At 45.3% G+C, this 16,643-nt stretch overlaps 1 protein-coding gene across 2 annotated transcripts in view; it reads right to left on the bottom strand.

Annotated features, from left to right (window-relative positions):
• The window catches only part of GCAT (glycine C-acetyltransferase), a 93,716-nt gene that overhangs the window by 10,697 nt on the left and 66,376 nt on the right, over nucleotides 1-16,643 (bottom strand). For both annotated transcript variants that reach the window (XM_075833635.1, XM_075833634.1), the window contains 4 exons: nucleotides 13,419-13,565; nucleotides 12,211-12,365; nucleotides 804-886; nucleotides 40-211 (listed from right to left, as the gene is read on the bottom strand). In XM_075833635.1, coding sequence (XP_075689750.1) covers nucleotides 40-211; nucleotides 804-886; nucleotides 12,211-12,365; nucleotides 13,419-13,565 — 557 coding nt within the window. The remainder of the gene's footprint in view (nucleotides 1-39; nucleotides 212-803; nucleotides 887-12,210; nucleotides 12,366-13,418; nucleotides 13,566-16,643) is intronic.

Here is a 16,643-nt window from a genome sequence, read left to right as displayed (position 1 = left end):
TTTTGTGCACCTCTAGGTTATCAGGTACCCAGTTCTCACCGTGCTGTTTTTGCAGACATAGATTGTGCAATTTCATTGCTGTCCATCAAGAGGTCCAGAGCTTTAGAAGCACTGCCAACCACAGCTGGAGGAAGAGTGTTTGAGAAAAGGTAAGGCCGTGAGCGTTGCCGTAGCAAGTCAATTAAAGGCTTTGGGCCGGTTGTATAACCACCTAGAAAGATATAGTAGTGGGTTATAGAAATACAAACATTATAATCAGTACAAATTACAAACCAATTACATACCAGTGAACATAGCATAAGCCGCCGTACACCCGAGAGCTCGTTCAGCTGACCACTACTTCTCCAGACTGCACCATAAACATGCACATTTGGCGCAGATGAGACTGCATGTTAGGTCAATGAAGAGAGGGGAATAAGCTGCTGCCAGATACCACTCTCCCAGAGGGGGGACTGTTCGGAGGCAGCTACACAGTAGATTGTCGGCCGATCCCACCGAAATTGAAAGTCCTTGGGACTTGTCTAATATGTATGCATAGCTTTAGGGCTCGTGAACACTTTTTTTGCGGATAGCATTTTTTTGCAGATCGCATACTGAACCACAAATCTCCATGGAACCATGAACACATTTAGAATTTTGCAGAACCGCAAAGAAAACTGAACATGTCCTATTCTTGTCAGTGTTTGCAGACAGTCTCACCCATTCTAGTGTATGTGTCCGCAAAAGAAATATCTATCTGATGTCTATGATCAGCTTTAAGGAACATTCTTAACATGGAAGATTTATGGAAGATGAATACTGACCTGCAGCTCCGCCTAGTGCTTTTCCAAGAGTGGAATTGACAATTGTCACCTGGGCCATGACTCCCAGAAGCTCATCTGTGCCCCTGTCAATAAGAAAGGATGGGCGAATAAGTCCCTAATGGAATATTATTAAAAAAACAAAGATATATACCAAAAGGACATCACATGTAGTACAAAAAAAACAACATTTCTGCTCTGTGTCTTTTGCAATAAGAAGTTTAGGTAGTGGAGGTTACAAGGAGTTGAGAGCACGGATAGTGTGGTTGTATTGTCAGTGAAGTTTAAAAGTCAGACCTTAGGTATTATTGCTGCACAGAAAGGAGGGGGGTATTTATGCTTTATAAAAAACATTGCTGTATGGGGCGCTAGGAGATCATTACTTGGGGAACTAAAATGGAGTACTGTGTCAAATAAGCAAAGGACTGAGCAGATCAAAAAAGTGATCAAAAAGTCGTATGCACAGATGTGTACATACATCTCTAAACTAGCATGTCTTGTGGGGTGTTCTTTGTATGCAGTAGTTAGTATCTACCAAGAGTGGTCCAAGAAAAGGCAACCGGTCACAGGCACCAAAAGCATTGGGGTGGTGGGAGAATGAAGGCTAATGCATCTAGTCCAATCCCACAGAAAAGCTACTGTAGCACAAATTGCTGGAAAAGTTAACTGACCCCTGTCCGCTGTCGAACCTACAATGTGCACGTGAGCATCAGACCTGGACCATGAAGCAATGGAAGAATTTTTTTTTTACATTATGTGGGCAGCTTGGTGCATATGCGTCGCTTAACTAAGAAAGAGATGGCACCAGGATGCACTATGAAAAGTAGGCGGTGGAAGCAGTGTCTTGCTCTGGACATCTTGGTTCTCATATGGATGTTACTTTGACACATACCACTTACCTAAATTGTTGCAGCTGTATTCTCAAATGGCAGTGGCCTCTTTTAGCGGGATTATTCACCCTGCCACTTTGCAAAAAATTGTTCAGGAATAGTTCGAGAAACATGACAGAGCTCAAGGTGTTAACTTGGCCTCCAAATTGCCCAGATCTCAATCTGATCAAGAATCTGTGGGATGTGATGAAAAAACAAAGCCCAATCCATGGAGGCCTCAAGGATCTGCAGCGGAATGTGTTGCCTTGGCTGTTGTACATCTTTCAGGCTCTCCCAATCTACATACGTCTTTTCTTTTCTTTACCTCACTCACTTCTCTAATGCTTAAATTTATCTGGTCGAACAAACCCGCACGCATTGCACGAGCGATTATGACCCGCACGAGATCTGACGGTGGTCTGGGCTTGCCGGATATCCACCGCTATTACCAGGCGGCACATTTGACGCGTATTTTAGACTGGTGTAGACATGCCGAGTCCAAACCATGGGTCAAGTTGGAACAATCCTTCATATCCCTTCCTCTTGCGGCGGCATCGTGGTTACTGGTTCAGATCCCAACCTCGGCAAAATCGCACTCGCTTATAGGCCCCACCCTGCGTGTTGCGGCCGTATGATGTATATTCATTATCCGGACACTGCAGTAACACACTGCAGGGAGCCGGGCTCCTAGCATCATAGTTATGTACGACGCTAGGAGTGCCTGCCTCTCCGTGGAACTACTGTCTCGTACTGAAAACATGATTACAGTACGGGACAGTTGTCCTGCAGCGAGGCTGGGACTCCTGGCTTCGTACATAACTATGATGCTAGGAGCCCGACTCCCTGCAGTGTGTTCGATCCGGGACTTGCGGCTGAAATACGTTTCGTCCATTACGGACGTAACATGCTCGTGTGAACCCAGCCTAACATTACTGCAGTGTCCGGATAATGAATATACATCACTACCAGCCTGGATGTGAGGTTTATTCAGAATTCTGACACGTCTGTGGCGTCTGAGATTTACAGCAAGGCAAACGTAATCTCGCGAGATTACGATGTAACCTGTCATTTCAAACGAGATTACGCTGGCCTTGCTGGAGTCTCACAGAAAAGATTCAGAAGTGTCAGGATTCTGAATAAACATCACGTCCAAGCTGGTAGTGATGTATATTCATTATCAGGACACTGCAGTAATGTCCTACACTTCTCATAGTTCCAGCCCAGCTTCTTTCACTGCACAATCACACTGTGCTGTGGATCATGCTGGGCTGGAACAATGAGAAGTGTATGAGGCTGATTAGTCACTGATTGGTCAGCCTCATACACTCCTCTGTACAACACCCAGTTGATAAAAAGTTGTCCATTGAGAAACTCATTAGCATAAATCTAAACTAGCTCATAACTTGCTCAAAAATGATAGTTTTTCAAAATAAAAACCACTGCGGTTATCTACATTACAGCGCCAATCAGTTTATGTAGGAGATCGGGCATTTATAATCTGGTGACAGAGCCGCTTTAAAGCTGATGTAAATGTGGGAGGGAGACTCACCCCCCCCCCTCCCTATTTTTGGCTACAAGCCAAGAAGAGGTGTCTTCAAATTGCTAAGCATTGTCCAGTGCCATTTTGGGAGTGGTTTTGGCAGAGGCTACAGGACACACCAAAAGTCTAAGGGTACGTTCACACGGCCTATTTTCTGAAGCAGAAGGCCTCCAAACATCTGCCCATTGATTTCAATGGGAAAACGGCGTTCTGTTCTGTGCATGTCACTTCTTCAGCCGTTTTTCCATAGACTATAGAAAAATAGCTCCAAAAACGGCCATACAAAATGCAGAGAAAAACCATGAGTTGCTAAAAAAACGTCTGAGAATCAGGCCGTTCCCTTAAAAACCGCTCCGTATTTTCAGATGTTTTTTATTTTGTGTGCACATACCCTTAGAATAATGAAAGTCAAGAGGGAAGCCCCTGTGGTGAATGACTTAAGCTGACCTGTTCGCACAGCGTGTATTTGACTTGGCTTTTGACCCATTTTATGCACTGAAAAAAACGTCAAACGATTGCTTAAACTCCCATTAACAGTAAACGCTAGTGTATTTGACACGTCTACACGTAGTCTTTTTTTTTTTTTTTTGAGCGGCGTGTGAACATGTCCTAAGGGAATTATTTCTCATTGGCCTGTAGTTTATATTGCAGTGCAGGGAGAAGACAGGCTGTAGGCAAGAAGATTTTTTTATAATAATAACTTTATTTTTTTATTTTGCAGGTTCTGCTGGACTGTTTGAACTATGTCATAGATACCTGAGGAAGGGACCTGTCCGGTCCTGAAACGCGTAGTATCTATTACAAATAAAGCCTACCTTAATAAACTTAGTTTCGAATATCTATCTGTCAGGCGCCGTGTCCCAAATACTGCATCTTTTCTCCTTCACATCCTGTGTTCGTTTTCCCCGAGAACAGCCGACGTCCACAACGATCTTCATGTATTCTCTTCTCCATGCATAGCAATAGTGTTGTGCCTATCCTAGCACAACACTGCCAGGTGAGTACATCAGCTCGCCTTTTGCTCACATTGTCCCCCGTTCCTTACAATATTACCTTAGAGGAGCACCGTTGTCCTCCTCTCCTCGTTTTTCTTCATCCAGATATCTTCCTCCAGTCCGGCCTCCTGGGATGACATTTCAGCCCATGTGACCGCTGCAGCCAATCACAGGCTGCAGCGGTTTCATGGACTGCCGCGTCATCCAGGGAGGTCGGGCTGTATGTCAAAAGAGGGACGCGTCACCATGACAACGGCCGGGTAAGTATGAATTTTTTTACTTTTATTACGGAAAGGGCTGTCCCTTCTCTCTATCCTGCACGGATAGAGAGAAGGGCTGACGATTAGTGCGGTGCAATTTTGCAGCGAAAACGTGCCCGTATTTACGGGCACGGGTCCGTAAATACTGGTGCAATACGGGTCGAATACGTGTGACCAAGGACCCGTATTTACGGAGGAAAAAAATAAGTTTGTGCGCACGAGGCCTTACAAAGTATCTTCCAGTAATGCGGTCTAACTAAAAGCACACAAGTGTTTTCCCTACATAAAATGCCATTAAGGCCCGATTCACACGAGTGTGTTAAACGTCCGTGGGACGGCCGTTGAAACAACGGCCATCACATGGAACTATGTAATTCAATGTGGCCGTTCAAACAGCCGTTGTTTCAACAGACCGTGTGAAGGGTCCGTGCGAAAATAGGACATGTCCTATCATTTCATGGATCATGCATCCCTCCATTGACCCTCAACTATGGGGGATGCGTGACATCGCATCCCGCAGCCCTGAGCACGGATGCACCTCGGACGTGAAAAACTGTAGTTTTTCACGCCCGTGATGCGCAGCGCTCGTGTGAATCAGGCCTAAGGGATATGGCCGAATCTATTGCTAAGCTCTCCATCAATACGGCCCTGACAGAATCTTGTTATAAACTCCCCATGAGATTGTAATTAACCGCTCAGAGGCTGGCTCCGATCTACCCTGGGTCCTCCTCTGGTTGCTTTAGGGGTTGTGGAGTGGAGGGCTATCTTTTGCACGTGTGGTGGACTTGTCTCAGTGTATACCTTTTTTGGATACGCTTCTATTATTTCATGCAATCAGTAACTCACGTCTTCCTATAGCCCCATGCACGCTACCGTAAAATTGTACGTAATTACGAACTGTAATTACGGGCCCATTAGTTTCTATGGCCGACGGACACCTTCTCTTATGTTTACGATAGGGTGTCCGTGCAGCAGAAAAAAAAATAGGACGTCCTATTTTTTATTTTACGGACCGTGCTCCCATACTTCATAATCGGAGCATGGCCCGTAAAAACGGCTGGCTGTCCGCTGCTGGCCATGCCCGTAATTACTGCTCGTAATTACGGGCACGGTTGTGTGCATGAAGCCTAAGGCTCCGTGCACACGACCATATTTTCATCTATCAGTAAATACTGTCCGTAAATACGGATTTGTAGGAATCCGTAAATACGGTTCGTATATGCGGATCCGTAAAAAAAAAAAAGGAGGCTGCAAATGAGATCAACATGTTGCCTAGCAACGCTTCCGTAAATACGGACAGTATACAGATGCACATACGTAACCGTCCATATTTACTGAAGCTTCTATGGGAGATTAGGACAGTTTCTATAATTTTTTCAGCACTGACACCCATCAGTTGAAATACTGAAAGGTGTCTGTGGCCAATGGAGCTGAATGGGTCCGTAATTACGGACCCTATTTACGGATGAAAAATACGGTCGTGTGCATGGAGCCTAAGTGAATCTCCCTGGGAAGCATTACTGAATAAACTGGTTCCCGATGTCCCTAAGCATACTCAAATGAATTTCATTTAGGTTTCTGGCAGCCAGAATCACAATAGCGTGGGCATGGAGGACTCCTTAGATTAGCCTAGATCGTGTGAAACCAAAATGGTCATGGATCATGGTTAACGAAAAACTCACGTATTCTTCAGGATAGGGTTAAACTGTTTAAGAAGATTTGGTCCACCTGGATAACTTACTCTGCGGACATGAGTAATTTCTGCTCCACCTTGATGGTTAGGTGGACAATGACACTACTTGTGCTCTCCCTAAGTTGCCTGTATATGGTATTTGAATATGATATGAATAGCTTCAGGAATTAATAAAGGGTTAGGCTCCATGCACACGACCGTAAAAAAATCTCCGTAATTGCAGATCGTAATACGGCCTGCAATTAAGGACCCACCCGGTTCTATTGGCCGGGGACACCTTTACGTATCGCTACGGATAGGAGTCCGTGCCGTAGAACGGTACTACAAAAGATAGAAAATGTTCTATCCTTTGCGTTTTACGTGCCGTGTTCCCATACTTTGTATGGGAGCGCGGCCCGCGGCTGGCCATGCCTGTAATCGTGGGCCGTGATTACGGGCACGGCCGTGTGCATGAGGTCTTAGGCCCCATGCACAAGACCATATATTTCATCCGTAATTATGGACCCATTAATTTCTATTGGCCACAGATACCTTTCAGTATTTTTGCTGATCAGTGTTAGTGCTGAAAAAAATTATAGAACCGGTCCTTTTCTGGTCTGTAATTACTGAACGGACTCCCATGTTGGTGACATATAGCCTATGTTGGTGACATATTTTTCAGACTCCCTCTCTTTTTACAGATTCGTATATACGGATCAAATACGGACCATAATTCCTTACATACGGATGAATTACGAATGACTACGGATCCGTATTTACCGGATAGATGAAAATATGGTCGTGTGCATGGGCCTTAGGCACCATGCCCGTAATTATGACATTAATTACTGGCTGTGCTCCAATTATAATGTATGGGAGCACGGTCCGGAAAATAAAAAAATAGAACATGTCCAATTTTTTGTCGGAAAGTTTCTACGGCATGGACACCTTCCCGGAAATATACCGACCATAGAAACGAATGGGCCCGTAATTACGGGCGATTTTATGGTCGTGTACATCATGTTCACACAACCTATTTTCGGGCCGTAAACCCAAAAAAAAAAACGGAAGCAGAACGCCTCCAAACATCTGCCCATTGATTTAAATGGGAAAAAACTGCGTTCTGATCCGAAGGGCCGTTTTTTTTACGCGGCCGCAAAAAATAAGTGCAGGTCACTTCTTGGGACGATTTTAGAGCAGTTTTTCATAGACTATTGAAAACCGCTCCAAAAACGGCCGTAAAAAACTCACGAGTGGCTCAAAAAAGTCTGAAAATCAGGAGCAGTTTTCCCTTGAAAACAGCTCCGTATTTTGAAAAGTTTTTTGCTAATCATGTGAACATAACCGTACAGCTAGGCTGGAATTTACATTTTATGTGCATTTCCACTTCTTAACGCACATAGCCATACTACGGATCCATGCTGTACGAATTTGTAATTAGATATTTATAAAAATCTATGGGCCCATACTGTACCTCCATGTGCCTTTGTTATCATAAGGAGACATACAGAAGTTTTTTCACGGCTTCTGTATGGAAAGAGAATTGTGTTATGTTCCATCTTATGACCTACTACAGAGGTATTCTCTCCTAAGAAGACTGCTTCCTGGAAAGAAGACAGCGCTGTACACAGAGTGCTGCTATACAAGCTGTGTGTTCCGGAAATTAGTATAGCACCCAGTTTTATAGCCCTGCTCGCTAATGCTGGGGAAAATGTTTTAATGCGTGTCTTGGAAGGAAAATAAAGATTTATTTCATGACATCTCTAAATAAGCAATATTCCCATTAAAATATCTGTAATTATTTTTTCACTGCTGTTCTGATTCCTGGAACGAGCCATGTCTGGCCAACTATACCCACATACAAAAGAAACAGTTGACCATATGTAATGTCCCCCAAGACATTACTTGTAAGATAATGTGTTGTAAATGTATTTTAAGACATTTTTGAACTATTAGGTACTGTCACTTTAAAATAACAAACGTGAAGTTACAATGCACTGTTACAGCCGATGCAGGAGTGGCTTAGACTAAGACGTTTCCAGAAGGTGGGAGGAGCTTAGGACAGAGGGGGGTCCAGCGGCAGTTAGTTGGAGTCAGTGTGACAGAGTTAGCAGTTGGAGTCGGTTGGTAGAGGAGGAGAGTGGTACCTAGGTCCATCCATCTTGGATCCAGAGACAGGCTGCCTTCATTATCCGGCCATAGTAAAGCTCGCAGGAAATAAGAAAACAGCCTTAATACACGGAAATCCTCTGACATCTATTGAGAGTAACAGGAATCCATTCTGTGGACAGTGAGCAATCTCACCTTATCAAGTTGGCGAGTCTCATCCTTCACTTATACATGTGTACTACCCTTACGGACAGGCTGAGAGCCAATACACAGAAGCAGAAAGCTGCATTCATGGACAGATCTCATCGTCCCACTGATTGACAAGGGTAGGAAGCTACAAGGAAAGCAGAAAGAAAGAGGGTCCCCCGCTCCTGAATCTGGCGCTTCATCGTATAAGGATTGAGTCTATTGTAAGAAATGTGCCTCCATTTCATATGGAAGAATGTAACCAACATGTTATGTGGAAAACTTCCGTAAATTGTGCCGCAAGCAAGCCTGTTAAACTGCCACTCCAGTCTCCCGTCTTATTTTGCACCTTCGACATCAAGGACACCCCAAAACACCATCAGGACAGGAGGAGACATGGAGTGTCCCGGGGGATATTTAGACACTACCATCCTCATTTACCCAGTGCAAACCCCCTCATCACTAGCTGTGAGCAGGCCCTGAGAGAAATGGAAGGCCTGTTGGCCATCGTGATCCACACTGAGCCGAGCCGGCTGTCAATTTGTGGGCCTACGCCTTTCCCAGGGGCGTAACTAGGAAAGACTGGGGCGTAACTAGGAAAGACTGGGCCCCATAGCAAACTTTTGACTGGGGCCGCCCCTCTCCCTGGGTGTCACACAACCCCCCCTTGTAGATAGTGCCTTTTTTACAGCCCCATGTAGATAACGCCATAGATCCCCCCTGTAGATAACGCCATACAGACACCCCCTGTAGATAACGCCATACAGCCCCCTTTGTAAATAGCGCCATACATCCCCCTGTAGATCGCGCCATACAGCCCCCCTGTAGAGAACACTACATACAGCCCCCTGTAGATAACGCCATACAGCCCCCCCGTAGATAACGCCATACAGCCCCCCCCGTAGATAACGCCATACAGCCCCCCCCGTAAATAACGCCATACAGCCCCCCCCGTAAATAATGCCATACAGCCCCCCCGTAAATAATAACATACAGCCCCCCCGTAAATAATGCCATACAGCCCCCCCGTAGATAGCGCCATACAGCCCCCTGTGGGTAACGCCATACAGCCCCCCCCCTGTAGGAAATGCTATACAGCCCCCCCTGTAGATAGCGCCATACAGCCCCCCTGTAGGAAACGCCATATAGCCCCCCCTGTAGGAAACTCTATACAGCCCCCCCTGTAGGAAACTCTATACAGCCCCCCCCTGTAGATAGAGCCATACAGCCCCCTCTGTAGAGAACACGCCATACAGCCCCCCCTGTAGATAACGCCATACAGCCCCCCTGTAGATAACGCCACACAGACCCCCCCCCCCTGTAGATAGCGCCATACAGCCCCCCCCGTAGGTAACGCCAAGCCCCTGTAGGTAACGCCATACAGCCCCCCCCTGTAGGAAACGCCATACAGCCCCCCTGTAGAGAACGCCATACAGCCCCCCCCTGTAGAGAACGCCATACAGACCCCTTTGTAGAGAACGCCATACAGACCCCTTTGTAGAGAACACTACATACAGCCCCTGTAGATAACGCCATACAGCCCCCCCGTAGGTAACGCCATACAGCCCCCCCGTAGGTAACGCCATACAGCCCCCCCCGTAGGTAACGCCATACAGCCCCCCCCCCGTAGGTAACGCCATACAGCCCCCCCCCCCGTAGGTAACGCCATACAGCCCCCCCCCGTAGGTAACGCCATACAGCCCCCCCCCGTAGGTAACGCCATACAGCCCCCCCCCGTAGGTAACGCCATACAGCCCCCCCGTAGGTAACGCCATACAGCCCCCCCCTGTAGGTAACGCCATACAGCCCCCCCCTGTAGGTAACGCCATACAGCCCCCCCTGTAGGTAACGCCATACAGCCCCCCCTGTAGGTAACGCCATACAGCCCCCCCCTGTAACGCCATACAGCCCCCCCTGTAGGTAACGCCATACAGCCCCCCCTGTAGGTAACGCCATACAGCCCCAACCTCCCAAAAAAAATCTGACCTATAGTGTGTCCTACAAAAGACATGTATCCCCTATTCACAGGATAGGGGATACATTTGTGATCGCTGGCAGCGATAGGGAGAACGGGGGACCGAAAGTCTCCCGAAGTTCTCCATGACTAACCTCTGACTTCCGGAGTCTGCGCAGCTCAATAAAAATAAAAAGGAGCGCTGGTCACGCATGCGCACAAGCGCGACCGGTGCTCCATTCATTTCTACGGAGCTGCCGACACAGACCCCGGAAGTCCAAGGTTTCTCATGGAGAACTTCAGGGGACTTTCGGTCCCCCATTCTCCCTATCGCTGCCAGCGATCACACATGTATCCCCTATCCTGTGGATAGGGGATACATGTCTTTTGTAGGAACAACCCCTTTAATGGCAGAGCGGGGAGATACCTCCCTGTTCTGTCGTAGCGTTCAGTGGCGTCGCGCTGTAGTAGCCATAGCGGCAGCTAGTTGAGCCTCCGGCCATGGTGGGGGCCTGTGCCGGCGGGCGACACGGTCCCCCTCATGCCGCGGTAGTTACGCCACTGGTCGGTTTGTTCTTATGCCCAATGTAAAGTTGATAGAGATAAGCAAATTTGCATGCTGGAGTCGGAGGTAATAGATTTGAGAAATCATGGTGATGATATTGATGCACAGCTGACTGAGTCTTTATAGGGCGGCATCTATGGATGTGATCATTGCCAAGTTGCATGATAAGCTAGCTGCTAGGTCACAATTGGTTACCAGTATACAAAAATCATAAAGGATTTTTCCAAAATGTTACCGGCCCTGTCTTTTTCATTAAAGTCAAGGCCTGATTCCCCAGTAAGTTTGTCCTCTACAGGACAAAAAGAGGGGAGTAGTAAGGGTATGTTCGGACTATTTTCGGACATTCCTCGGGCCGTAAACTGCCAAAAAATTGGAAGCAGAACGCCTCCAAACATGTGGATAGGGGATACATGTCTTTTGTAGGAACAAGCCCTTTAATAGCAGAGCGAGGAGATAGCTCCCTGTTCTGCCGTAGCGTTCAGTGGCGTCGCGCTGTAGTAGCCATAGCGGCAGCTAGCGGAGCCTCCGGCCATGGTGGGGGCCCGTGCCGGCGGGAGACACGGGCCCCCTCATGCCTCGGGCCCCGTAGCAGCCGCTACGGCTGCTACAGCGGTAGTTACGCCACTGGCCTTTCCCATCGGGAAACCCGCTCGCACGCTACACATATTCTGGTCCAGGTGACTCCAAACACCAGATAAAAGCAGCACTGCCTATTTATATAGTTACAATAAAAGGAATTTAAACGGTCAATCTGATATCTTAGCATTAATATAAATTAATTCGTATTTACCAACCTAGTGGAACAAGAATACCGAACAGAAGAGAAGTCATCTCAATTTAGTGCTCATCTACACAATCATAATTCATGGAGATAACAACAAGGAATGGAATATGGATATGAATTATGCTCATGTACAGGAGCCCTTACTGAGTTTAGGTCTACAGCTTAGCATTACCTCACCTAGGATTTCACCCGATAATTTGCAAAGGGTGATATCTGCAGCTTTTCCACACAAGAAGTATGCAGATTTTTTTTTAAAAATAAAAAAACTAGCATTCTGCAACTTTTGTGCAGATTTCTTCTGCTACAAGCGGATTAGATTTTGAAAACCTCATCTACTTGCGTTGCACTGCAAATTAATGCTAATTTGCGGTGCGGATTCTGCCATGTCTAGACCTGGCATTAGCGTGCCTGTAAATAGACCGGTTGACATGTTCTATAGAACCTAGAAAATTTGCTTATTATGATCAGTGCATTACCGTCCATTTGGTCCCATAAATCCAGTAGCATGACATTCATCGATAAACACAAGGGCATTGTAGCGTTTTGCAAGGACACAAATCTCACGAAGAGGGGCAATATCCCCATCCATAGAGAACACACCATCTGTAACTATGAGACGCAACCGGTGTTTCTGTAAAGGAATGACAGGTTAGTGCAGTATAGAACATATTGCTGCAGACGGGAAAGAGTTGTAATGTTGTCAGCAAGGTGCGGAGAAAGGTACACTTACTGATCCTGAAAAGCTGCAGTCCCTAGCAATAATTAACCGCTTCAGTGCATACAAGTGCCTCCATAGCTATTGATGACATGTAGGTTCCAGTGTAGGAGTAAACCTAAACTTACTGAAGATCCACAAGTTTCCAGAGGGCTTCCCAAAGCATCAATTAAACATTATACCTGACAATTGTGTGGACACTGTATAGCAGCATAATATGTGCCAGTGGTGCCCAAATGAAGACCCTAACACACCCCTGGGTCCTGAAACCTGCTCCAAAATCTCAACTGCAGCCGAGGCAAGTTACTAGAGGTAGGCTTGGAAGTGATTTGGAAATGGCTGCTGTTAATATGGGGTGAAGCAAGAGGGACACTGCTGTAATTGCTGGAGGGACATGGGGGTCTACGAGGTGGAGTGCTTTTGGGTCTCACCAAAGAAATTCTGAGCAGGGTCTTACAACTGGAATGAGACGGGGTCTACTGTAAATGCTGTAAGGGGGGGGGGGGGGGTACACCTGCAAGTGTTTTGGCCTTGATCAGTAACAATAAAAAAAAAAAAAAAATCCAACCGATTATTGTGAAGCTTGAGGAGCTTGTGCAGCTTATTGTAATAGTCATCACTTTACTTTTCACAGAAAATGCTGCTTGAGTGTATTTTGATCATAACAGCATAGGATGAAGCCCTGCATAGATTTACACTTCCTACATAGAAGTCCCCTGCCTCCAAGGGGTCACATATCAACTCCCTTGTCTGCCTCGAAGGTGTGTATGCCCCTGGCACTGAAGCCTTTATACTGCTGCAAATGAAAACTCTGCCCATACAGGGGTGGCACCTTAGATCTCAGGTCTGGCACCATATTGGTAGAGAAAATACATTTTTAACATTACCAAAAGGTACAAAACGCATTTAAAGCCATATCTATAGATTATTCAGGTGGCTAGAAATCACACCAGGGTTGCCTTACTCTACCTGCGCTTCTTTCAGTTTTGTCTCTAGGTCCTCTAAGTCCATGTGTTTATAACGATACTTGTTGGCCTTGCAAAGGCGGATTCCATCGATGATAGAGGCATGGTTCAGCTCGTCCGATAACACGGCATCTTCAGGGGTTAGCATGGCCTAAAAAGTCAAAAGAAAAAAGTGATCAATTTGCACAAGCAGAAATGTGATAACCTAGAACTGCTCATAATATCCTTGCTTCAAACACAGCCAGAATTTAGAAAAGTCTTAGGGACCAGCAACTATATTTTTGGGAAATAGAAGATTTATTATTTGCTGGAACATTACAATAATACATAAGTAAAACGTAAATTTACTCGTCATTGTCAGAGTTGGCACCCCAACTGGTTTTTGCCCACAGTCTGAATAAGGAGGAGGACTCAGGGACGGTCCTAGATGGGGATGTTATGTACAACGCGAATAACTTTTATCCCTGAGTGGCCATAGGACTGTTTAATTATTCTAATCTAGATTCTTCCCTAAATAGATTTATTTTCTAAAGTTTTATAATAGTGCACATGCCCATGTACAGATCCCCAGCAGATGGTCCAGCTGCTTTAAAGGGAACCGGTCAGCAGTTTTGAGGCCTCATATATACTATATATGATACAGGGGAAGGGAAGGGCATTTTATAAATACCCTTCCAAGAAAACGATGTGTAATTTTACCGGCATGCCGATTGCAAGTGCCACTGCATGCCCGCCCCTCTGCGTGATGGCTCAAGGGGCCTCCTGATTGGCTTCTAGAGCAATCACTCAGAGTAGACAGTGGCACTTGTGACCGCTGCCCTTGGGGGAAATCAATTGTCGATTTCTCATTCATTGAACTTGCATGAACAAGAAAAAAAAAAAAAAAAAAAAGTTATGTTTAATATGCCCTCCCATATATTGCTCTGTCAACAGTTTTGAGGCCACAAAACTGCTGACAGGTTTCCTTTAAAACCTGTTTAGGTTCTAATAGAACATTGATGTTGTTGTAATAACCAAAGGGAGTCATGTACTATATATAAATACAGTTACCCAGTTACAGTAATGCACGGCTGTGGCATTGCCCATGTACAAAAATAACTCATCGGCCTAGTTAGATAGTCAGACACCAGGCCAGGACTATCATTGGAGCTCCAGGCCCGCATTCCCCCTCGTTCCAGGGGCCCCCCGGCTGCCTGCTCTCCCGAAACGAGTGGTGTTGCTAGCATCATCACGCTGGGGAGGACGCTGGCCTATGCGGCATAGGCCAGCATCCTCCCCAGCATCGCACCAGGCATAGGTCGGCATCCTCCCAAACTCGATGAACACACACTCATTAGATGCCACCCAACATCTACGGGTACAGGACGAAAAATGACGGACATCAAATGTAAGTCCCTACTTTTAATCTTTAACTTTGTTTTGAATATACCAAGCACTCAGGATTCTATATTGTGGGGCACAGTTTATAATACGTTGTACTAAGCTTCAAATACAGGGACGGCATCATAAATAACTGCCCCCACTGATCAGCTAATAAACGGGGATACAGCGCTAGTCGCCGCAGCCTTTTCCTAGTTTACAGGACCTCGCCATACAGTTAGTATGGCTGTATCTGGGATTGCAGTTCCGGTACCCTTCAAGTGAATTGCATAATACTGGAAAACTTCTTAATGCAATTAGTTTATATGTATTACAACAACCGCAGCAATTTCATATAACGGACCTGGTGAACATTTATATTTCTGTTTATGGCTAATCAATTTACCAAACAGCTTTTTTTTCTATCATTTACATGGAGTGCCAGAAACCACACACCGTAAACTATGACACTGGTGGCAGACAGAGACTAATGTATATGCAGGATGACTGAAAAAGTAGTGATCACACTTACAAGATGTGTAGAGTGGGTTGCTTTTACTCCATTGAGACAAGTCTGCACAAGGTACAATGTGAATAAATCAATTCTTTAACCCCTTGAGTACCCAGCTCATTTTGGCCTTGAGGACCAGACCCATTTTTTCAAATCGGACATGTGTCACTTTATGTGGTAATAACTCTGGAATGCTTTTACCTATCCAATTGATTCGGAGATTGTTTTCTCGTGACATATTGTACTTTGTTAGTGAAAAAATTTGGTCGATAAATTCATTGCTTATTTGTGAGAAACTCGAAAATTGAGAGAAAATTTGAAGAAATTATGATTTTTCCAATTTTAAATGTATCTGCTTGTAAAACAAATAGTAATACCACACAAAATAGTTACTAATTAACATTTCCCATATGTCTACTTTATGTTTGCATTGTTTTTTGAACATCCTTTTATTTTTCTAGGACGTTACAAGGCTTAGAACTTTATCAGCAATTTCTCATATTTTTAAGAAAATTTCAAAAAGCTCTTTTCAGGGACGAGTTCAGTTCTGAAGTGGTTTTGAGTGTCCTATATATTAGAAACCCCCATAAAACACCCCATTTTGAAAACTGCACCCCTCAAAGTATCCAAAACCGCATTCAAAAAAAGTGTTTCAACCCTTTAGGCGTTTTACAGGAATTGAAGGAAAGTAGAGCTGAAATGTTCAAATTTCATTTTTATTTACAAAATTCATATGTAATAAAAAAAATTCTGTACCACAGAAGGTTTCACCTGAGAAATGCAACTCAATATTTATTGCCCAGATTCTGAAGTTTTTAGAAATATCCCACATGTGGCCCTAGTGTGGTAATGGACTGAAACACCGGCCTCAGACGCAAAGGAGCACCTCTTGGATTTTGGGGCCTCCTTTTTTCAGAATATATTTTAGGCACCATGTCAGGTTTAAAGAGGTCTTGTGGTGCCAAAACAGTGGAAACCCCCAAAAGTGACCCCCATTTTTTAAACTACATCCCTCAGGGAATTTATCTAGGGGTATATAGTTAGCATTTTGACCCCACAGGTATTTTGCTATATTTATTGGAGTTAGGCCTCATGCACACGACCGTAAAAACACCCGTTATTGCGGGTCATAATTACGACCCGCAATAATGGGCTCATATACTTCTGTTACCCACGGGTACCTTCCCGTTTTCTCACGGGAAGGTGCCCGTGCCGTTAAAAAAATAGAACATGTTCTATTTTTCTATTTTACGGGCCGTGCTGCTATACTTTATAATGACAGCACGGCTCGCAAAAGCGGCCGGCTGCCCGCGGCCAACCGTGCTCGTAATTACGAGTCGTAATTACGAGCACGGTCGT

The sequence above is a fragment of the Rhinoderma darwinii genome, chromosome 7, assembly GCF_050947455.1.
Source record: "Rhinoderma darwinii isolate aRhiDar2 chromosome 7, aRhiDar2.hap1, whole genome shotgun sequence".
In the NCBI taxonomy this organism is placed as follows: Eukaryota; Metazoa; Chordata; class Amphibia; order Anura; family Rhinodermatidae; genus Rhinoderma; species Rhinoderma darwinii.
Note: the sequence above shows the minus strand (reverse complement) of the source record. Positions and strands in the feature narration are given on the sequence as shown.